At 49.1% G+C, this 24,257-nt stretch overlaps 1 protein-coding gene across 1 annotated transcript; it reads left to right on the plus strand.

The window, feature by feature from the left end:
- Positions 1–654: 654 nt before the first annotated feature.
- elp6 (elongator acetyltransferase complex subunit 6) lies at positions 655–23,801 on the plus strand. Its single transcript, XM_055630907.1, has 6 exons — positions 655–802; positions 7,133–7,203; positions 8,241–8,374; positions 16,003–16,195; positions 16,882–17,028; positions 20,030–23,801. Exons 1-6 carry the CDS (start codon positions 655–657, stop codon positions 20,156–20,158), a joined length of 822 nt encoding a protein of 273 aa, XP_055486882.1. The 3' UTR covers positions 20,159–23,801.
- The last annotated feature ends 456 nt before the right edge of the window (positions 23,802–24,257 follow it).

The raw sequence follows: 24,257 nt of genomic DNA on the forward strand, positions 1-24,257 counted from the left end.
GAAGAAGGGTCTCGGCCCGAAACATCACCTATTCCTTCGCTCCATAGATGCTGCCTCACCCGCTGAGTTACTCCAACATTTTTGTCTACCTTCGATTTTTCCAGCATCTGCAGTTCCTTCTTAAGCACTAATAGTACGGATCTGTATGCAAAAAAACAATTTCACTCTACCTTGTTACACATGGGGAATAAAGAACCGTTGACCAACACAAGCAATCTGCCTCCATTTCACGCCGGGCAGCTGTGTTTAGCTTTTATTATTGCCACGTGTGAAGAGAACAGTGAAAAACGTTGTTTTGCGTGTTATCAGATCAGGTTGATTGGGCCAGCATTGCCTTTCAATATGATCATGGCTGATCATCCAAAATTAGTACCCCGTTCCCGCTTTCTCCAGAACCAGGGGCCACAGTTTAAGAATAAGGGGTAAGCCATTTAGAACGGAGACGAGGAAAAACGCTTTTTCTCACAGAGAGTTGTGAGTCTGTGGAATTCTCTGCCGTGGAGGCAGGATCTCTGGATGCTTTCAAGAGAGAGCTAGATAGGGCTCTTAAAGATAGCGGAGTCAGGGGATATGGGGAGAAGGCAGGAATGGGGTACTGATTGGGCATGATCAGCCATGATCACATTGAATGGCGGTGCTGGCTCGAAGGGCCGAATGGCCTACTTTATTGATTATGTCTGTTTTTTAAAAAAAAATAATAATAATTTCCCTTTTCTGAAACAGGGAATTGGCATACTGCTGTGCGACAAGCAGACTGATGGCGGTTTCCTTGTACACCATTTCCTCTCCTTCTATCTCAAAGGTGAGTGGCGTGGTGTACTCTGTATTATATCGGATATGTATAAGAATGGTCCTGAACACAATAGGTTTCTGCAGATGCTGGTTTAAATCGCAGACAGACAACAGAATGCTGGAGTAACTCAGCGGGACAGGCAGCATCTCTGGAGAGAAGGAACGGGTGACGTTTCGGGTCGAGACCCTTCTTCAGACTGAGAGTCAGGGGAGAGGGTCTTTCATTTTTCTCGGTAGCAGCCATGTCAGCAGCGCGTCAGTTTTTTCAACTTTTTTTATTTTTTAAAGTATGTGTTTAATGTTGTTTTGTGCGTGGGGGGTGGTGTGGGGGGGTGAGGGGGAAACCGCTTCGGCCGCCTCCTCCATGGAGAGGCGACTTTTTTCCAGGTCGCCTCCCCCGTGGCCTAATATCAAGGATCGGCGCGGCCTTTCCCAGAGACACGCCCGGGGCTTCAGTGGTGGGCGCAGCGTGGACTCTCGGTGTGGAGCGGGTGAGCCCTCGCTGGGGCTCACTGGAGGGGAGCGCTCCATTTCGCTAGCCCGGGGCAGCCGGCAGCCTGAAGTCGCAGCCTGAAGCCGCGGTCTGCAGAGCTCCAGCTGGCGTGGCGTCTACAGACCGGGATCCCTCGTGGGGGACCCGGGGGAAGAAGAAGCCATCACTGCCGGCCCGCGGCCAACTTCTACCGCGGGGCCGGCATGGACTTACCATCACCCCTGGAGGGGAGCTTCGACCGCCGGCCCTGTAGTCTACGGTGCTTCTGGCTGCGGCGGAGACTTTAAATCTCGACCGCCGGCCTGCGGCCTACACCAACTTAAAGCCGCGGTCTCCGGTGAGGAAGAGCCGATCCTGGACTGACTCTGGACTCTGGTCCTGTCCACGGGGGGGAAATGGAGGAGGACTGGCCAAATTTTGTGCCTTCCACCACAGTGATGAATGCTGTGGTGGATGTTTGTGTTACAGTTTTATTGTGGTTGTGTGTTCTTTATTATTGTATCGCTACCGACAACCCAAATTTCCACCGACCCTGGTTGTGTGGCAATACATTAAATCTCAATTAGGTTTTGTTTAACATTATTATTGCCACATCTACCGAGGTGGAATGAAAAGTTTCTTGTTGCCTGCTATCCAGTCAGCGGAAAGACTATGTGTTTAAGAAGGAACTGCAGATGCTGGAAAATCGAAGGTAGACAAAAGTGCTGGAGAAACTCGGCGGGTGCAGCAGCATCTATGGAGCGAAGGAAATGGGCAACGTTTCGGGACGAAACGTTGCCCATTTCCTTCGTTCCATAGATGCTGCTGCACCCGCTGAGTTTCTCCAGCACTTTTGTCTACCAGCGGAAAGACAATACATGATTACAATCGAGACGCTCACAGTGTACAGATACAGGATAAAGGGAATAACGTTTAGTGCAAGGTAAAGTCCAATTAAAGATAGTCCGGAGGTCTCCAATTAGGTGGATAGGAGGTCAGGACTGCTCTCTGGTTGTGGTAGGATGGTTCAGTTGCCTGATAACAGCTGGGAAGAAACTGTCCCTGAACCTGGAGGTGTGTGCGTTTTCACACTCCTGTACCTTTTGCCCAAGGGGAGAGGGGAGAAGAGGGAGTGGTCAGGGTGCGACTGGTCCTTGATGATGCTGCTGGCCACCCCCTCTGCAAATTAAGCAAGTTCTTGGACTCAAGTCCAAGTCGAGTCAACATTATTTGTCACACACACACACATACAGGATGTGCAGTGAAATGAAAGTGGCAATGCCTGAGGATTGTGCAAAACAGCTACAGAACGGAATAGAACGGAATCAGTATTTACATTTTAGAATTAAAAAAAAATAAGACCCAACACAACAGTGAGTCCCTGGTGAGATCAGAGTTTACAGTCCTGATGGCCTGTGGGAAGAAACTCCTTCTCATCCTCTCTGTTTTCACAGCATGACAGCGGAGGCGTTTGCCTGACCGTAGCAGCTGGAACAGTCCGTTGCTGGGGGGGAAGGGGTCCCCCACAATGTTGCTGGCTCTGGATCTGCGCCTCCTGGTGTATAGTTCCTGCAGGGGGGCGAGTGTAGTTCTCATGGTGCTTTCGGCCGAATGCACTACTCTCTGCAGAGCCTTCCTGTCCTGGGCAACTCGGTGGGCCTAAGGGCCTGTTTTCATGCTGTATCTCTCTAATCGCGAAGATGCTGCCTGACCCGCAGCACCTGTTCCTCCAGTACATAGAAAACAGGTGCAGGAGTAGGCCATTCGGCCCTACGAGCCAGCACCGCCATTCAATATGGTTATAGAAACATAGAAAATAGGTGCAGGAGGAGGCCATTCGCTGAACTATAGTTCAGAGCTTATTTGAGGTTGTTGTGTTTAATAGCCTGATGGCTGCAGGGAAGAAGCTGTTCCTGAACCTGGACGTTACAGGTTTCAAACCCGTTTAGTTTAGAGATACAGCAACGGGTGACGTTTCAGGTCGAGACCTTTCTTTAGACTTCGTTTAGGTTCGTTTAGAGATACAATGCAGAAACAGGCCCTTCAGCCCACCGAGTCCACGCCGACCAGCGATCCCCGCACACTAACACTATCCTACACCCACTAGGGCCAATTTTACACTTACACCAAGCCACTTGACGTACAAACCTGCACGTGTTTGGAGTGTGGGAGGAAACCGGTGATCCTGGAGAAAACCCACACAGGTCACGGGGGGAACGTACAGACAGCGCCTGTAGTCGGGATGGAACCCGGGTCTCGGCGCTGCATTCGCTGTAAGGCAGCAACTCTAGCGCTGCGCCATCGTGTACCTCCTTCCCGATGGCGGTGGCGAAATGAGAGCGTGGCCAGGGTGATGCGGGGTCTCTGATGATGCTGGCTGCCTTCTTGAGGTAACGACTGCGATAGATCCCTACGATGGTGGGGATGATGGACTGGGCAGTGGTCACAACTCTTTGCAGTCGTTTCCACTCCTGGACGTTCAAGTTGCAGAACCAGGGCCTCGATGCAATCAATCAATCGACAACAAGTGCAGGAGTAGGCCATTCGGCCCTTCGAGCCAGCGCCGCCATTCAATGTGATCGTGGCTGATCATCCCCAATCAGTACCCCGTTCCCGCCTTCTCCCCATATCCCCTGACTCCGCTATCTTTAAGAGCCCTATCTAGCTCTCTCTTGAAAGTATCCAGAGAACCGGCCTCCACCGCCCTCTGTGGCAGAGAATTCCACAGACTCACCACTCTCTGTGTGAAAAAGTGTTTCCTCATCTCCATTCTAAATGGCCTACTCCTTATTCTTAAACTGTGGCCCCTGGTTCTGGACTCCCCCAACATCGGAAACATGTTACCTGCCTCTTGTGTGTCCAAGCCCTTAACAATCTTATATGTTTCGATGAGATATCCTCTCATCCTTCTAAACTCCAGAGTGTACAAGCCCAGCTGCTCCATTCTCTCAGCATATGGACAGTCCCGACATCCCGGGAATTAACCTTGTAAACCTACGCTGCACTCCCTCAATAGCAAGAATGTGCTTCCTCAAATTAGGGGACCAAAACTGCACACAATACTCCAGGTGTGGTCTCACTAGGGCTCTGTACAACTGCAGAAGGACCTCTTTGCTCCTATATTCGATTCCTCTTGTTATGAAGGCCAACATGCCATTCGCTTTCTTCACTGCCTGCTGTACCTGCATGCTTACTTTCATAGACTGATGTACAAGGACCCCCAGATCCCGTTGTACCCCTTTTCCCAACCAGTCAGAAGGCTCTCGACTGCACATTCATGTCAAAGCTGCAGCCTGAAAGCAGGCCTTTCAGTCCAACTAGTTTATGCCAGTGCTAATACTCAATGGGAGACTACTCCCACTCAAAGTACCCTTCTCCCCTTCTCAATCACTCTCTGCCAACCCCCCTGTTTATGTATCAACCCTCTCTGACAGCCTTTGATTAACCAGACCACTTGAAGAAGATTTAATTTGATACTCAGCAGTTCTTTGGTCTGGATTCAAACATAAACATGTTGAAACAACACTATCAAATCCCCACCGAGTTTTAATGGGATTTCTGATATTAATTTTGACAATATTACAGGAGAAATTATATGAGGACCAAGTCGGTCCTAATAAAAGACACAGGAGTGCTGGAGTAACTCAGCGGGTCAGGCAGCATCTGTGGAGAACATGGATAGGTGACGTTTCACAGAGTGCTGGAGTAACTCAGCGGGTCAGGCAGCATCTGTGGAGAACATGGATAGGTGACGTTTCACAGAGTGCTGGAGTAACTCAGCGGGTCAGGCAACATCTGTGGAGAACATGGATAGGTGACGTTTCACAGAGTGCTGGAGTAACTCAGCGGGTCAGGCAACATCTGTGGAGAACATGGATAGGTGACGTTTCGGCAACAATTCAGAAGAAGGGTCCCGATACGAAACATCACCTATTCATGTTCTCCAGAGATTCGCCCATCCTAGTGAACCAAACAGTCTGACTGTCCTCCTGATTAAATTTTATCTTTGTACGCCTCGTTGTCAACTTCCCCAAGCTAACAATGATCTATTCTACATTTTCTTTGATCCATGCCCCCTTTGATCTCTCGTTTTCACACTTTACCCTTCCATATAGAAAATAGGTGCAGGAGGAGGCCATTCGGCCCTTTGAGCCAGCATCACCATTCATTGTGATCATGGCTGATCATCCCCAATCAATAACCCGTGCTTGCCTTCTCCCCATATCCCTTGGTTCCACTAGCCCCTAGAGCTCTATCTAACTCTCTCTTAAATCCATCCAGTGACTTGGACTAATCCTTTTACTGCTATCCAAATGCCCCATTATTACCTCTTTAATAATTGACTCCAGCATCTTTCCCACCACCAAAGTCAGGCTAACTGGTCTGTAATTCCCCGTTTTCTCTCTCGCTCCTAATGGGATAACATTAGCTATCCTCCAATCCACAGGAACTGATCGTGAATCTATTGAACATTGGAAAATGATCACCAATGCGTCCACTATTTCTAGAACCACCTCCCTGAGGACCCTGGGATGCAGACAATCTGGTCCAGGGGATTTCTCATACTTCAGTCCCATTAGCCTACCAATACTATTTCTCGCCTAATGATAATTTCTTTCAGTTCTTCTACCCCCTTAGATTCTCTGTCCTCCAGTACATCTGTGAGAATGTTTGTGTCTTCCTTAGTGAAGACGGATCCGAAGTACCTGTTCAACTCATCTGCCATTTCCTTGTTGCCCATAATAATTTCACCCGTGTCTGCCTTCAAGGGACCCACATTTGACTTTGCTACTCTTTTTCCCTTAACATATCTAAAGAAGCTTTTACTGTCCTTCTTTATATTGCTGGCCAGCTTCACCTCGTACTTCATCTTTTCAGCCCGTATTGCCCGTTTTGTTTCCTTCTGTTGTCCCATGAAAGTTTCCCAATCCTCTGGCTTCCGGCGACTCTTTGCTGTGTTGCGCATCTCTGTGTCTCCCTCTTCCTTGACTCTCCGTCTGAAGAAGTGTCTCGACCCGAAACGTCACCCATTCCTTCTCTCCAGAGATGCTGCCTGACCTGCTGAGTTACTCCAGCATTTTGTGTATATCTACAGTTCCTTGTTTCTGCAGGTTGGTAATAATTGTTGTTTTAAACATGACCTAAATGTTTGAATAAAAGCACAAGCGTGCAGTATTGGAGGCAGCTTGTGTGTGTATATGAGGAGTGGCCCGGGGTATTTCCTGACTGCTGTGTTATTTCAGCTTGCTACATGGTTGTAGTGGAGTTGCTGGCACCGAGCCTGACTGTGGACAGTTTGGAACTGGATCAAGATGTCTTCAAGGAGTGGTGTAGGTGGAGATATTTGCTTTAAAAACCAGGGAGCCAGATTGAACCAATGTTTAAGAAAGAACTGCAGATGGTGGAATAATCGAAGGTAGACAAAAATGCTTGAGAAACTCGAAATGTCACCTATTCCTTCACTCCATAGATGCTGCCTCACCCGCTGAGTTTCTCCAGCATTATTGTCTACGGCAGATTGACCAAAGGTGCTTTCTCAACGTGGCAATAGACAATAGACAATAGGTGCAGGAGTAGGTCACTCCGCCCTTCGAGCCAGCACCGCCATTCAATGTGATCATGGCTGATCATCCCCAATCAGTGCCCCGTTCCTGCCTTCTCCCCATATCCCCTGACTCCGCTATCTTTGAGAGCCCTATCTAGCTCTCTCTTGAAAGCATCCAGAGAACCGGCCTCCACTGCGGAGGCAGAGAATTCCACAGACTCACAACTCTCTGTGAGAAAAAGTGTTTCCTCGTCTCCGTTCCAAATGGCCGACCCCTTATTTTTAAACTGTGACCTTGAGCTGAATATTACCTTGTTTTACAGGAGGTTGCAAAGTGTGTTTTCTCGGCTTACAGCAGTCCTTCAACCATTACAACCTCGTTGCTCAAAAGCTGGTAAGTTTGGGTTTTTTACTTTACAGATACAGCGCGGAAACACGCCCTTCGGCCCACCGAGTCCTCGCCGACCAGCGATCCCCGCACACATAGAAACGTAGAAAATATGTGCAGCGAAAATCTTTGTTCCGCTTGTTACCCAATCACATCAGGTTGACTATGCCAGCACCACCGTCTTCTTCTTGTGTGTGGCGTGCTCAGCCTAAAGTTGTTCCATTAGAACTTGTGCACACCAGGTTGATTGCATTCATCGAAACAGGGCGGACCACGTGAAGGTTGCAATCTCCCACTCCTTGCACCGCCATTCAATATGATCGTGACTGATCATCCAAAATCAGTATCCCGTTCTGGCTTTCTCCCCATATCCCTTGATTCCGTTAGCCCTAAGAGCTACATCTAACTCTCTCTTGAAAACATCCAGAGAATTGGCCTCGACTGCCCTCTGTGGCAGAGCATTCCACAGATTCACAACTCTCTGGGTGAAAACGTTTTTCCTCATCTCAGTCCTAAATGGCCTACCCCTTATTCTTACACTGTGGCCCCTGGTTCTGGACTCCCCCAACATTGGGAACATGTTTCCTGCATCTAGCCTGTCCAATCCCTTAAACATTTTATATGTTTCCAGTGGATTCCCTCTCATCCTTCTAAATTCCAGTGAATACAAGCCCAGTCGATCCATTCTTTCATGTGTCGGTAGGAACTGCAGATGCTGGTTTAAACCCAAGACAGTCCTAAAAAGCTGGAGTAAGTCAACGGGACAGGCAGCATCTCTGGAGAGAAGGAATGGGTGATGTTTCGAGTCGAGACCCTTCTTCAGAACAATGTTCCTGACCCGAAATGTCACCTATTCCTACTCTCCAGCGTTGCTGCCTGACCCGCTGAGTTACTCCAGCATTTTGTGTCCTTTTGCACGATCTCTTACTTAGTTACTGATAAATTTTTTTTGCTCTATCTTCGACCCATTCTTTCATGCTCTCCCGAGGTTTGTTGCTGATTCCATTTCCTGGTGCGTGCATGTCTGTGTGTTGTGTTCACAGGGGGTGAATCTGTCTGCGGCCAAAGAGAAGGGGCAGCTGGTGTTTTTCGAAGGTCTCCGCGCAGCGCTTGACATCCTACTCGATGATAAACCAGACAGCACGCTACAAGCATCATCCCCTCTCCAATTCCTGAGGTACTGCACCTTCAACACTAGCAAATGTGCAGGTGACACAAAGCTGGGTGGCAGTGTGAACTGTGAGGAGGATGCTATGAGGATGCAGGGTGAATTGGACAGGTTCGGTGAGTGGGCAGATGCATGGCAGATGCAGTTTAATGCGGATAAATGTGAGGTTATCCACTTTGGTAACAAGAACAGGAAGGCAGATTACTATCTCAATGGTGTGACGGGATCAGTCCGAGTCAGCATGGATTTACGAAGGGGAAATCATGCTTGACTAATCTTCTGGAATTGTTTGAGGATGTAACTAGGAAATTGGACAAGGGAGAGCCAGTGGATGTAGTGTACCTGGACTTCCAGAAAGCATTTGATAAGGTCCCACATAGGAGATTAGTGGGCAAAATTAGGGCACATGGGATTGGGGTTAGAGTGCTGACATGGATAGAGAAGTGGTTGGCAGACAGGAAACAAAGAATAGGGATTAACGGGTCCCTTTCAGAATGGCAGGCAGTGACTAGTGGGGTACCGCAAGGCTCGGTGCTGAGACTGCAGCTATTTACAATAGACATCAATGATTTAGATGAAGGGATTCAAAGTAACATTAGCAAATTTACAGATGACACAAAGCTGGGTGGCAGTGTGAACTGTGAGGAGGATGCAGGGTGACTTGGACAGGTTGGGCAAGTGGGCAGATGCATGGCAGATGCAGTTTAATGTAGATAAATGTGAGGTTATCCACTTTGGTGGCAAAAGCAGGAAGGCAGATTATTATCCGAATGGTGTCAGGTTGGGAAAAGGAGAGAATGCTGCCTGTCCTGCTGAGTTACTCCAGCACAGTATTTTGTGTCTTTCTTCGAATTAAACCCGCATCTGCAGTTCTTTCCTATATTGTGAGTATGTGTGTATATGCACCCACTGAACTTGTTTTCCCTTGTTTATTATATTGTTTACAGTGTACTATGTTTACATATTCTGTTGTGACAGTTTAATTCGTCTATCTGGAACACATGACAATAAAACACTCTTGACGCTCATGTTCATACGTGATAGCAGAATAAGTCCATTCGGCCCATCAAGTCTACTCCGCAACTCAATCATGGCTGATCTATCTTTCCGCCTCAACCCCACTAGATCATATCATAAGAGAGAGGAGAAGAATTAGCCCTTTCGGCCCATCAAGTCTACTCCGCCATTCAAACACGGCTGATCTATCTCTCCGTCCTACCCCCATTCTCCTGCCTTCTCCGCATAACCTCTGAAACCCACACTAATCAAGAATCTATCTCTGCCATAAAAATATCCACTGACTTGGCCTCCACAGCCGTCTGTGGCAAAGAATCCCACAGATTCACCACCCTCTGACTAAAGAAATTCCTCCTCATCGCCTTCCTAAATGAACGTCCTTTAATTCTGAAGCTGTGCCCTCTAGTCCTAGACTCTCCCACTAGTGGAAACATCCTCTCCACATCCACTCTATCCAAGCCTTTCACTATTCTGTACGTTTCAATGAGGTCCCCCCCTCATTCTTCTAAACTCCAGCGAGTACAGACGCAGTGCCGACAAACACTCATCATATGTTAACCCACTCATTCCTGGGAATCATTCTTGTAAACCTCCTCTGGACCCTCTCCAGAGCCAGCACATCCTTCTCCCTGTCACCCTGTACTCTAGCTTATGGAAGGACCATTCAGAAGCCTGATAACAGAGGGGAAGAAGCTGTTCCTGAGTCTGGCGGTGCGCGCTTTCAAGCTTCTGTACCTGCGGCCCAACTTGCCCACACCGACAAACATGTCCCAGCTACACTAGTCCCACCAGCCCGCGTTTTGTCCACATTCCTCCAAACCTGTCCTATCCATGTACCTATCTAAGTGTTTCTTAAACGTTGGAATAGTCTCAACCTCAACTACATCCTCTGGCAGCTTGTTCCATACACCCACCACCCTTTGTGTGAAGAAGTTACCCCTCAGACACAAAATGTTGGAGAAACTCAGCGAGTGAGGCAGCATCTAGGGAGAAAAGGAATGGGTGACGTTTCGGGTCGAGACCCTTCTTCGGACTGATCGCCTTATGTACCTGCGACTCGACCTTCAAGGAACCATGCAATAGACAATAGGTGCAGGAGAAGGCCATTCGGCCCTTCAAGCCAGCACCGCCATTCAATGTGATCATGGCTGATCATCCACAATCAGCACTCCGTTCCTGCCTTCTCCCCATATCCTCTGACTCCGCTGTCTTCAATAAGATTCCCTCTCATCCTTCTAAACTCCAGAGTGTACAAGCCCAGCCGCTCCATTCTCTCAGCATATGACAGTCCCGGCACCCCGGGAATTAACCTTGTAAACCTACGCTGCACTCCCTCAATAGCAAGCCACAGCGTGAACTTTCACCTGAATATCTGTTCCTTTGTTTTGAGCGTGACTGTATGATTGTCCTTGGATTTTTGAGAGCTGTTATCTGCCTATTGACACATGTGTTTTACCTTGTAGCCGTTGAAACAGGTCGATCACTCAGCCTTGCCCCGACTGACTCTGCTTACCAACCTGGTGCTTATGCAATCCGTACGCCTGGACTAAAGAGGTGTAGATGTAGCCCAGTCCCACACACACCACACTCCCCACCACTGTAGATGTAGCCCAGTCCCACACACACCACACTCCCCACCATTGTAGATATAGCCCAGGCATACAATATACAATAATACAATACAATACCAACATGAGGTTCAAACGAAATTTGGTTTCTGCAGCCATACAAGAAAAGAACCAAGACGCACACCAACACAATCTACACAAACATCCATCACAGTGAAACTCCTCCTCACTGTGATGGAAGGCAAAGTCTTGTCTCTCCCCTGCTCTCCATTCTTCTCCCGATGCCAAAGTCAAAGCCCCCGTGGGCACTAGCAAGTTCGCGGCCATTTAAAGCCGTGCCTGGCGATGTAAGGCCCTGCTCCAGGTCTCTTTCAACCCGGCAATTCGTGCGGGAGAGTTGTTGTTGCTGGTACTCAGGATTTGAGTATAGGAGCAGGGAGGTTCTACTGCAGTTGTACAGGGTCTTGGTGAGACCACACCTGGAGTATTGCGTGCAGTTTTGGTCTCCAAATCTGAGGAAGGACATTATTGCCATAGAGGGAGTACAGAGAAGGTTCACCACACTGATTCCTGGGATGTCAGGACTTTCACATGAAGAAAGACTGGATAGACTTGGCTTGTAATCGCTAGAATTTAGAAGATTGAGGGGGGATCTTATAGAAACTTACACAATTCTTAAGGGGTTGGACAAGCTAGATGCAGGAAGATTGTTCCCGATGTTGGGGAAGTCCAGAACTAGGGGGTCACAGTTTAAGGATAAGAGGGAAGTCTTTTAGGACCGAGATGAGAAAATCATTTTTTACACAGAGAGTGGTGAATCTGTGGAATTCTCTGCCACAGAAGGTAGTTGAGGCCACAGTTCATTGGCTATATTTAAGAGGGAGTTAGATGTGGCCCTTGTGGCTGAAGGGATCAGGGGGTATGGAGAGAAGGCAGGGATAGGATACTGAGTTGGATGATCAGCCATGATCATATCGAATGGCGGTGCAGGCTCGAAGTGCTGAATGGCCTACTCCTGCACCTATTTTCTATGTTTCTATGTTTAATAGCAAGAATGTCCTTCCTTAAATCTGGAGACCAAAACTGCACACAATACTCCAGGTGTGGTCTCACCAGGGCCCTGCACAACTGCAGAAGGACCTCTTTGCTCCTATACTCAACTCCTCTTGTTATGGAGGCCAACATGCCATTCGCTCTATAACACTACCCAGAGGCCTACCATTTACTGTGTAGGCCCTGCCTTTGTTAGACATCCCAAAATGCAACACCTCACACTTCTCTGTGTTAAATTCCATCAACCATTCCTCCGCCCACCTGGCCAATCGATCCAGATCCTGCTGCAATCGTTCACAACCATCTTCACTATCTGCAAAACCACTCACTTTTGTATCATCAGCAAACTTGCTAATCTTGCCCTGTATGTTCTCATCCAAATCATTGATGTAGATGACAAACAGTAACGGGACCAGCACCGAACCCTGAGGCACACCACTAGTCAGAGGCCTCCAGTCCGAGAAGCAACCCTCCACCATCACCCTCTGCTTCCTTCCATGGAGCCCATTTCCTATCCACTCGGCTATATCTCCTTGGATCCTTTGAGTATGTGTGCAGCTTTTCCGAGACGGCTTGGTGTAGATGGAGTTGATGTTGGGACTGCCATTGGTCCCCCATTCACACTTACTCATCCACTCTCTACACACTAGGTGGCAATTTACAAAGGGCCATAAACCTACCGACCCGTATGTCTTTGTGATGTGGGAGGAAACCGGAGCGCCCGGAGAAAACCCACGCAATCACAGGGAGAGAACGTGCAAACTCCGTCCAGACAGCACCTGTAGTCGGGATTGAACCCAGGTCTCTGGTGCTGTGAGGCAGCGACTCTACCCCTGCTAGGTTCGCCACAACAGACAATAGGTGCAGGAGTCGGCCATTCGGCCCTTTCCTTTTCCATTCGGCCCTTCGAGCCAGCAACACCATTCAATGTGATCATAGCTGATCATCCCCAATCAGTACCCCGTTCCTGCCTTCTCCCCATATCCCCTGACTCCGCTATCTTTAAGAGCCCTATCTAGCTCTTTCTTGACAGCATCCAGAGAAACAGCCTCCACCGCCCTCTGAGGCAGAGAATTCCACAGACTCACCTCTCTCTGTGAGAATAAGTTTTTCCGCGCACCTGTTCTAAATGGCTTGCCCCTTATTCTTAAACTGTGGCCCCTGGTTCTGGACATTGGGAACATGTTTCCTGCCTCTAGCGTCCAAACCCTTAACAATCTTATATGTTTCAATGAGATATCCTCTCATCCTTCTAAACTCCAGAGTGTACAAGCCCAGCCGCTCCATTCTCTCAGCAGATGACAGTCCCGCCATCCCGGGAATTAACCTTGTAAACCTACGCTGCACTCCCTCAATAGCAAGCCACAGTGTGAACTTTCATCTGAATATCTGTTCCTTTGTTTTGACCGTGACTGTATGATTGTCCTTGGATTTTCAGCGGAATTTGAGAGCTGTTATCTGCTTATTGACACATGAGTTTTACCTTGTAGCCATTGAAACCGGTCAATCACTCAGCCTTGCCCTGACTATCTCTGTTTACCAACCTGGTGCGTGCGTCTGGACTAAAGAGTTGTAGATGTAGCCCAGTCCATCACACACACCACACTCCCCACCATTGTAGATGTAGCCCAGTCCCACACACACCACACTCCCCACCATTGTAGATGTAGCCCAGTCCATCACACACAGACCACACCCAGAGTTCCGCATTTCCACTTTATCCCCAGTCTTTTCCTTTCATCTATATCTATCTATCTTATTATCACGTGATGCTCAATGCTGTGCTGAGCTCCAGTGAAAAGCTTTTGTTGCGTGCTAACCAGTCAGCGGAAAGACAACACATGATTACAATCGAGCCATTTACAGTGTACAGATACATGATAAGGGAATAACGTTTAGTGCAAGGTAAAGCCAGCAAAGTCCGATAATCAGACTCTATATACAGGCTTTATTAGACTTTATCTTGCACTAAATGTACCTTTATCCTGTATCTGTACACTGTGGATGGCTCAATTGTAATCATGTATAGTCTTTTTGTTCTCCGTGGATAGTAGATGAGGGGAACTGGCTATCTTCTTCCCACTCTGCTTCCTGTAAGGACTCCATCCCCTACTCCCAATTCCTCCGTCTACGCCGCATCTGCACTCAGGATGAGGTGTTCCACACCAGGGCTTTGGAGATGTCCTCATTCTTCAGGGAACGGGGGTTCCCCTCCCCTATTAGAGATGAGGCTCTCACCAAGGTCTCTTCTATACCCTGTGACTCTGCTCTCTCTCCCCATCCCCCCCCACTCGTAACAAGGACAGAGTCCCCCTTGTCCTCACCTTCCATACAACAGATAATCCTCTGACATTTTCGCCACCTCCAACGGGATCCCACCACTGGCCACATCTTCCCATCCCCTCCCCTTTCGGCTTTCCGCAGAGACCGCTCCCTCCGTAACTCCCTGCCCAATTCGTCCCTTCCCACCCAAACCACCCCCTCCCCGGGCACTTTCCCTTGAAACCGCAGGAAATGCCACACTTGTCGCTTTACCTTCCCCCTAGACTCCATCCAAGGACCCAAGCAGTCTTTCCAGGTGAGGCAGAGGTTCACCTGCACCTCCTTCAACCTCATCTACTGCATCCGCTGCTCTAGGTGTCAGTTGCTCTACATCGGTGAGACCAAGCGTAGGCTTGGCGATCGCTTCGCCCAACACCTCCGCTCAGTTCGCAATAACCAACCTGATCTCCCGGTGGCTCAGCACTTCAACTCCCCCTCCCATTCCCAATCCGACCTTTCTGTCCTGGGCCTCCTCCACGCCCAGAGTGAGTCCCACTGCAAATTGGAGGAGCAGCACCTCATATTTTGCTTGGGTAGTTTATACCCCAGCGGTATGAACATTGACTTCTCCAATTTCAGGGAGTCCCTGCTTTCTCCCTCCTTCCCCTCCCCTTCCCAGCTCCCCCACAGCCCACTGTCTCCGCCTCTTCCTTTCTTCTTCCCGCCCTCCCCCACCCCCACATCAGTCTGAAGAAGGGTCTCGACCCGAAACGTCACCTATTCCTTCGCTCCACAGATGCTGCCTCACCCGCTGAGTTTCTCCAGCATTTTTGTCGACCCTGGAGACACCCATGGTCAGACACGACCGAGGGGGACCCTAAGAAGATAGCATGCAATCAAAATCTTTGTACTATACCTTGGTACATGTGACAATAATGAACTAAGCTAGATTTCATTTGTCTCTTTGTTTTGTCTCCCTTTCACCTCCACCCTTTGTCACGTACTCCACGCATCTGCGAATCAAACTCCCTCTGAAACCTTCACCTTAGTTCTGCCTGGAGATACAGCGAGGAAACAGGCCCTTCGGCCCACCGGGTCTGCACCGACCAGCGATCATCCCGTACACTAGCACTATCATACACACACTGGGAGCAATTTACAGAAGCCAATGAACCTACTAACCCACACGGCTTTGGGGTGTGGGAGGAAACTGGAGCACCCGGAGAAAACCCACGCAGGTCACGGGGAGAATGTACGAACTCCATACAGACAGCGCCCGTAGTCAGGATCGAACCTGTGTATCTGGTGCTGTGAGGCAGCAACTCTACCAATGAGTCGCCCTGTTTCCACCTATCACTTGCCGAGCTTTGTCCTGCCCTTGTATCTCTTTTCCAGCTTTCTCCCCCAGTCTGAAGAAGGATCCCAACCCAAAGCATGTTCTCCACAGATGCTGCCTGACCCGCTGAGTTACTCCAGCACTCTGTGAAACGTCACCTATCCATGTTCTCCACAGATGCTGCCTGACCCGCTGAGTTACCCCAGCACTCTGTGAAACGTCACCTATCCATGTTCTCCACAGATGCTGCCTGACCCGCTGAGTTACTCCAGCACTCTGTGATTTGCTGCCGTGTAGGTTTGGAATGATCAGCTTTGCTGAAGTATGCTAGCGAGGTCGAGAGTGTTTAACGTTATGGGTTGCCACAGTCTGAGTTATGGAGTGAATATTCTATCTTCCAGCTCTCCCACTGCCAGCCTGCGGTCCCTGTACGAGTTTGTTTGCACGTCGCTAACCGAGACCAGCGAAACTACTTGGAAATTTCCAGTGCTGATCATCGATGATTTGAGTGTCCTGCTCAGTCTGGGAGTATCAACTGAGAACATTCTCAACTTCATGCAATACTGCAGAGCTACTCTCTGCTCAAAGTTACAGGTAGGTTCTTGTGTGTGGGAAGGAACTGCAGATGCTGGTTTCAATCGAAGATAGACACAAAATATTGGAGCAACTCAGCGGGACAGGCAGCATCTCTGGAGAGAAGGAATGGGTGACGTTTCGGGTCGAGACCCTTCTTCAAACTGTATTTGCTTCTGAGGCAAGTATAGGTGGGGACAATACAGTTTGAAGCAGTGTCTCGACCCGAACCGTCATCCATTCCTTCTCTCCACAGATGCTGTCTGACCCGCTGAGTTACTCCAGCACTCTGTGAAACGTCACCTATCCATGTTCTCCACAGATGCTGCCTGACCCGCTGAGTTACTCCAGCACTCTGTGAAACGTCACCCATCCATGTTCTCCACAGATGCTGCCTGACCCGCTGAGTTACTCCAGCACTCTGTGAAACGTCACCTATCCATGTTCTCCACAGATGCTGCCTGACCCACTGAGTTACTCCAGCACTCTGAAAAGTCACCTATCCATGTTCTCCACAGATGCTGCCTGACCCGCTGAGTTACTCCAGCACTCTGTGAAACGTCACCTATCTATGTTCTCCACAGATGCTGCCTGACCCGCTGAGTTACTCCAGCACTCTGTGTCCTTACAGGTTAATTTTGTTTTATATTCTGAAAGCAGTGGTAACTTAATTTTTTTTTTTAATTAAATGTCATTTTGCATTGCAGGGGAACATCGTGGTGTTGGTTCATGACACGGAGGACTTGGGAGATGATGAGAATGACGTTGTGGTCAAGTCACTGTGTTATATCTCCGACCTGATCTTACACGCAGAAGCACTAGCCACCGGCCACTGTAAGGATATTCACGGTCAGGTATGCTCGCTGCTGTTCACATTGAAAAACTGTTAAACATTAGTTATCCTGTTAATGGCGAGACGATTAACAATATAGATGGCAATATAACAGCTGTCAGGCTATTAAACACTACAAGCTCTGAGCTCTGCACAAGACTATTATTTGTTATTTGCACTTTATCTGTTATTTATTGAACTTTGTCTTTTTTTCCCCCCGTTATATACAACGTTTACAAACCGGCTGTCTTGTGGGCAACACAATTGTTAATCATCTTATGTATGCAGACGACCTGGTCCTGCTCTGTCCATATAGTGCTGGGCTGCAGCAGATGCTGAAGGTGTGCTCTCAGTATGGCCTTGATTATGACATAAAGTATAACGCTAAGGAAAGCCGCATAATGGTAGTTAGAAGCGCTGAGGACAGGAAATCAACTTTTCCGACCTTTTATTTGTCTGACAAATTTTTCCTCTTGCTGTGTGTGAGGAAATTAAATACAGGTGCACAACCTTTTATCCGGTGTTCCAGAAACCGAAAAGCTCCGAAAACCGGCCATTTTTTCCAGATGTCGTCTGCGCACCAAAGCTCGCGTTTGGCGCCAAACCTGACCCAAAACGACCCACGGTCAACCCAGGTCTGTACTACTGTAGCGGCTGCCTCCTCCCTGGAGACCGGGAGACGCTTAAACATCTGTAAATCATTGCTTAAATGTTAGTCAGTTAGTTCGGAGGGCTTTTATGTGAAGGGGGGTGAAGGGGTAAACTTTAATTCTTAGTCCCCTACCTGGTCGGAGAGGCGGGGAGCGGTCAATGCCTTACCGGGTCGCTGTGCAGTAAGCTCCGCAGCGCTGTGGCCGGTGGGGCAGCGGGCGGCGCCAGTTGTAGCTCCGACCCCGGCAACTCTACCCCTGGCTGCAAGGCGCTCCAAATCCAGCACGGCCCGCGGCCGGACGCCCAGCAGCTCCGCACCAGCGGGGTGCGGGCAATGCCTTACCGGGTCGCCGTGCGGCAAGCTCCGGAGCGCTGTGGCCGCCGACACACAACATCGCGGAGCGTCGCTGGATTTGGAGCCGCGCAGCCAGGGGTAGAGTTGCCGGGGTCGGAGCTCCAACCGGCGCCGCCCGCGGCCGGACGGAGCCCCCAGTTCCGCGGCTCCAAATCCAGCGACGCTCCGCGAATGTTGGAAGAAGGCGGCCACAGCGCTCCGGAGCTTGCCGCACGGCGACCCGGTAAGGCATTGCCCGCACCCCGCTGGTGCGGAGCTGGGGCGGCGGGCCGCGGGCCGCGCTGGATTTGGAGCGCCTCGCAGCCAGGGGTAGAGTTGCCGGGGTCGGAGCTACAACCGGCGCCGCCCGCGGCCGGACGGAGCCCCCAGCTCCGCGAGGTTGGGAGTCGCCGACCAGGTAGGGGACTAAGAATTAAAGTTTTCCCCTTCACCCCTACACCACCACCACCACATAAAATCCCTCCAAACTAACTGACTAACATTTATGCAATGATTCTCCCGGTCTCCGGGGAGGAGGCAGCTGCTCCAGACTTTTCAAGCCGCCCGCGCTACCTACCTAATCTACGCTAAAAATCTTCCATTCTGAAATCCGAAAATGTCCGAAATCCGACAAGTGTCTGGTCCCAAGGCTTTCGGATAAAAGGTTGTGCACCTGTACCTAGGTCATGTCATATCCGATGAGTGGACGGATGACAAAGACCTCTACCGACAGCGCTGTAAAATTCATTTTCAAGCTAACATACTTATAAGGAAGTTTTCTATGTGCTCTGACTCTGTGAAGTGTTCCTTGTTCAGAACCTATATCACACCGTTATATACTGCTCAATTGTGGTCGAACTATAAGAAAAAGAGTATGCAGAGGCTGAGGGTAGCATCCAATGATGCAGTGAGGTTGCTACTTTGTGTCCCTAGGTGGCATAGTGCCAGTCAATTGTTTGTGTCCACTAGAGTGCCAACCTGTGAGGCACTCTTAAGACAGCTGATGTTTAGTTTTATGTGTAGCCTGGACAAGTCAGAGAACCACATAATTGAAGCCCTAGTCAGCCCTCTGAAAAGCTGCTATAGATTGACTTCTAGGCTAAGATGGCATTGGTGCAATAGCTTGTATATCTTATAGGCTAATATGCAATTTTTAATGTATTTTTTTGTATCTTCTTATACTGTATGATGTGTTATATGGACCTGTGTCTGAAATAAAAGCTTTATTATATTCACTTATTCTGTTGTGCTGCAACAAGTAAGAATTTCCTTGTCCCATCTGGGACACATGACAATAAAACACTCTTGACTTGAGACACAGATACAGCACGGAAACAGGCCCTTTGGCCCTCCAAAGATTTGTCATCGCCATTGAGGGAGTGCAGCGTGGGTTCACGAGGTTTATTCCCGGGATGGTGGGACTGTCATATGTTGATAGAATGGACCGGCTGGGCTTGTACACTCTGGAGTTTAGAAGGATGAGAGGGGATCTTATAAGAAACATATAAAATTATTATGGCATTGGTCACGCTAGAGGCAGGAAACATGCTCCCGATGTTGGGGGAGTCCAGAATCAGGGCCCACAGTTTAAGAATAAGGGGTAAGCCATTTAGCACGGAGACGAGGAAAAACTATTTTACACAGAGAGTGGTGAGTCTGTGGAATTCCCTGCCTCAGAGGGCGGTGGAGGCCGGTTCTCTGGATACTTTCAAGAGAGAGCTAGATAGGGCTCTTAAAGATAGCAGAGCGAGGGGATATGGGGAGAAGGCAGGAACGGGGTACTGATTGGGGATGATCACATTGAATGGCGGTGCAGGCTCGAAGGGCCGAATGGCCTACTCTGCACCTGTTGGCTATCATAGTTACGCAACATAGCCAGTTAATATAAACACATTCATGCATGGTATCTCTGGTCTGGTTGGAGAGCATGCAAGACATAGCTTTTCCCTGTACCTCAGTACACGGGACAACAATCAAACTAGAGACCTTGACTCCAACAACTACGGTGAACTAATGTTGTTTTCCTCTCTCCTGGCAGCTGAAGATCACTCACCGCACTCTCTCGCCCACGAAGACGGAGAAGAATGTCACAGATATCTTTCAATACAAAATACAAGACAAAAACGTGGCCTTTTTTGCCAGGGGAACCTCATCTGCTGTTCTCTAGACGATTCTTGTGGAGTTGGGGTACATGATGGTGGAGCGTGAACCATGCTGAACCGAGATACTAGAATAGGCGGCACCGTGGCGCAGCGGGTAGAGTCACTGCCTCACAGCGTCAGAGACCCAGGTTCAATCCTGACTACGGGTGCTGTCTGTACGGAGCTTGCACGTTCTCCCCGTGACCGCATGGGCTTTATCCGGGTGCTCTGGTTCCCTCCAACACTCCGAAGGCGTGCAGGTTTGTAGGTTAATTGGCTTTGGTAAAAAAAAACTTGTAAGTTGTCCCTAGTGTGTGTGTATGATAGTGCTCGTTTACGGGGTGATCGCAGGTCAGCACGGACTCGATGGGCCGAAGGGCCTGTTCCCATGCTGCATCTCTAAACTAAACTCAACCTGCTGATTAAACTATCCATGTTCTCCACAGATGCTGCCTGACCCGCTGAGTCACTCCAGCACTCTGTGAAACGTCACCTATCCATGTTCTCCACAGATGCTGCCTGACCCGCTGAGTTACTCCAGCACTCTGTGAAACGTCACCTATCCATGTTCTCCACAGATGCTGCCTGACCTGCTGAGTTACTCCAGCACTCTGTGAAACGTCACCTATCCATGTTCTCCACAGATGCTGCCTGACCTGCTCAGTTACTCCAGCACTCTGTGAAACATCACCTATCCATGTTCTCCGCAGATGCTGCCTGACCCGCTGAGTTACTCCAGCACTCTGTGAAACGTCACCTATCCATGTTCTCCGCAGATGCTGCCTGACCCGCTAAGTTACCTAAATCCTTTGAATGTCATAGATTCAATAATCCATCCGTAACAGAGGGAGGCACGGTGGCGCAGCGGTAGAGCTGCTGCCTCACAGTGCCAGAGACCCGCGTTCGATCCTGACCTCAGATGCTGTCTGTGTGGAGTCTGCATGTTTTCCATGGGACCACGTGGGTTTCCCCCGGGTGCTCTGGTTTCCCTCCCACATCCCAAAGACGTGCAAGATTGCAGGTTAATTGCTGCTGGCGTGTAGGGAGTGGATGAGTACGTGGGATAACCTGGAACTAGGGTGATTGATGGTCGGCGTGGACTCCTGTTAATGGTTCAGTGCTAATATCTTGTCCCTGGAGGCCATGTTGAGGCCACTTCCATTTGCTGAGCAAAATATCCACTCTATGTAGCAGCAGTGATCGTTACTTCAAATTGATCAATAGGAAAATATTTCCTGCGGTATTTTTAGACTGTCATCCAAACAGGGCTGTACAACACAGGTACAGGCCCTTCGGCCCACAATTTCCATGCTGGACATAATGCAAGTTGAAATAACCTCCTCTGCCCAGTTATCCATACCCCTCCACTCCCTGCGCCTGTCTAGAGGCCTAAACACCACCAGTGTCTGCCTCCACCACCACCACCTCGTTAGTACGTTTCCATGTTCCCACCGCTAAATGTATCTTGTGGTCGCTACTCCCGAAGTGTCCACCAGGGACTATACTGGATATTAGCAGGGTCAATAGACAATAGGTGCAGGAGTCGGCCATTCAGCCCTTCGAGCCAGCAACGCCATTCAATGTGATCATGTCTGATCATCCCCAATCAGTACCCCGTTCCTGCCTTCTCCCCATATCCCCTGACTCCGCTATTTTTAAGAGCCCTATCTAGCTCTCTCTTGAAAGTATCCAGAGAAGCTACCTCCACCGCCCTCTGAGGCAGAGCATTCCACAGACTCACAAGTGTTTCCTTGTCTCCGTTCTGAATGGCTTACCCCTTATTCTCAAACTATGGCCCCTGGTTCTGGACTCCCCCAACATCGGGAACATGTTTCCTGCTTCATGTACAAATCGCAATTAAACACTATCCCACAAGCACTAGGGGACAATTTTCACATTTACCAAGACAATTAACCTACAAACCTGTACTTCTTTGGAGTGTGGGAGGAAACCGAAGTTCTCGGGGTGGGGGAATCCCACAAAGGAGAAATCTCAGAGAACTCCGTACAGACAGCACCCGTGGTCAGGATGGAACCCGTGTCTCCGGCGCTGCATTCGCTGTCAGGCAGCAACTCTACAGCGGCGCCAAAATCTAGCTCCGCACACCTCCTCTCACCTTAAATCCAGGCCCTTTAATCTTTGATGGTAAACACAAAACTCAGCGGGACAGGCAGCATCTCTGGAGAGAAGGGATGGGTGACGTTTCGGGTCGAGACCCTACCTTCAATTGAAACCATCATCTGCAGTTCATTCGCACACATTTTGTCCGCCCCACCGCGAAATCTCCTCAAGGTGTGTTTGTCTTCTTGATGGGCCTGTCCCACTTGGGTGATTATTTAGACAACTACAGGGGACTAGTTGGTTGCCACATGTTCGCCGGATGTCACCGGGCGTGGTCTCCTCAGACGTGAAAAACGTTGTAGCGTCTTTCTGGTCACCGCTAAATTTTCAACATGTTGAAAAAATGTTGGTGGTTGTGGGCCTGACGCCAATGAGCGTAGCTTGACTTCTCCTGACGTAGGCGTTGTCGCCAGGATGACGTAGGTTGCCGCCGGTTTTTCGGCGACCTGCTGCGACTATGACAGTCACCGGCTGTTGCCTAAACAATCGCCAAGTGGGACTGGCCCGTTATTCTTTGACATTTTTACTCTGGGAGAAAGTTTCCGACTTTCTACCCAATCTGTGCCTCTTCTCATCTTATATATATATATATGTCTGTCACTTACTATCTTCTTGCTACTCACTTCTGATTGACTTGATTGAAAGATGCAGCATGGAAACAGGCCCTTCAGCCCACTGCGCCCATGCCGAGCTTTGAACTTTAGCCAAACTTTATCTTGCACTAAATCGGGAATCAGGAATAGATCGGGTAGATGCACAGAGCCTCTTGCCCAGAGTGGGGGAATCGAGGACCAGAGGACATCGGTTCAAGGTGAGGGGGAAAAAATTTAATGGGAATCTGAAGGGTAGCTTTTTCTCACAGAGGGTGGTGGGTGTGTGGAACGAGCTGCCAGAGGAGGTAGTTGAGGCTGGGACTATCCTGATGTTTAAGAAACTGTTGGACAGGTACATGGATTGGAGGGATATGGACCAAACGCGCGCAGGTGGGACTAGTGTAGATGCGACATGTTGGCCGGTGTGGGCAAGTTGGGCTGAAGGGCCTGTTTCCACAATGTATCACTCTATGACTCTAAATGTTGTTGCCTTTATCAATTTATTGTAATCACACAGATCCTTTTATGGAATAGCACACAAAAAGCTTTTCACTGTAACTCAGTACACGTGACAATAATAAACTGCACTAAAGCAAGCCGTCATTTTCCCGTTCACACCAGTTCGATGTTACCCCACTTTCTCATCCACTCCCTACACACTAGGGGGGCAATTTACAGAGGGGCCGATTAACCTACAAACCCGCACGTCTTTGGGATGTGGGAGGAGACCGGAGCACTCGGAGGAAACCCACGCGGTCACAGGGAGAACGTGCAAACTCCGCACAGACAGCATTGTGTCGTGAGGCAGCAGCTCCACCAGCTGTGCTTCTGTGCCGACCATTTCATTCATACTTTCCCGTAAAGATGTCTTCTGCATAATTGTCTCTTGTATATGTAAGTTATCGGTTTTTTTTTGTATTTTATAGAAAGGAAATAAATCAATTTGCTGTGACAATTGAACGTTTCTAGTTTCTACCATCAAAGAAAACCTTTGTATCACTAGGCATTTGTTTTAATTGTGTTAACCAGATTTAATAATGGAACGCGAGGTAAAGGAACCGCTTGGAGGTAGTGATCATAATGTGATTAGTTTTAATCTGCAATTTGAGAAGGAGAAGGTTAAATCGGAAGTGGCAGTGATGTAGTTGAACAAAGGGGACTATGAAGGCATGAGAGGGGAGCTGGCCATGGTAGACTGTAAAGGGATCCTAGCAGAAATGACGATGGAACAACAGTGGCAGGAATTTCTGGGCATAATCCAGAAGACGCAGGATCATTTCATTCTAAAAAGGAAGAAAGATTCTAAGGGGAGTAGGAGGCAACCGTGGCTGACGAGAAGTTAGGGATAGAATAAAACTAAATGAAAAGATGCATAACACAGCAAAGAGTAGCCGGAAGCCAGAGGATTGGG

This window comes from Leucoraja erinacea, unplaced genomic scaffold (genome assembly GCF_028641065.1).
Source record: "Leucoraja erinacea ecotype New England unplaced genomic scaffold, Leri_hhj_1 Leri_573S, whole genome shotgun sequence".
Lineage (NCBI taxonomy): Eukaryota > Metazoa > Chordata > Chondrichthyes > Rajiformes > Rajidae > Leucoraja > Leucoraja erinaceus.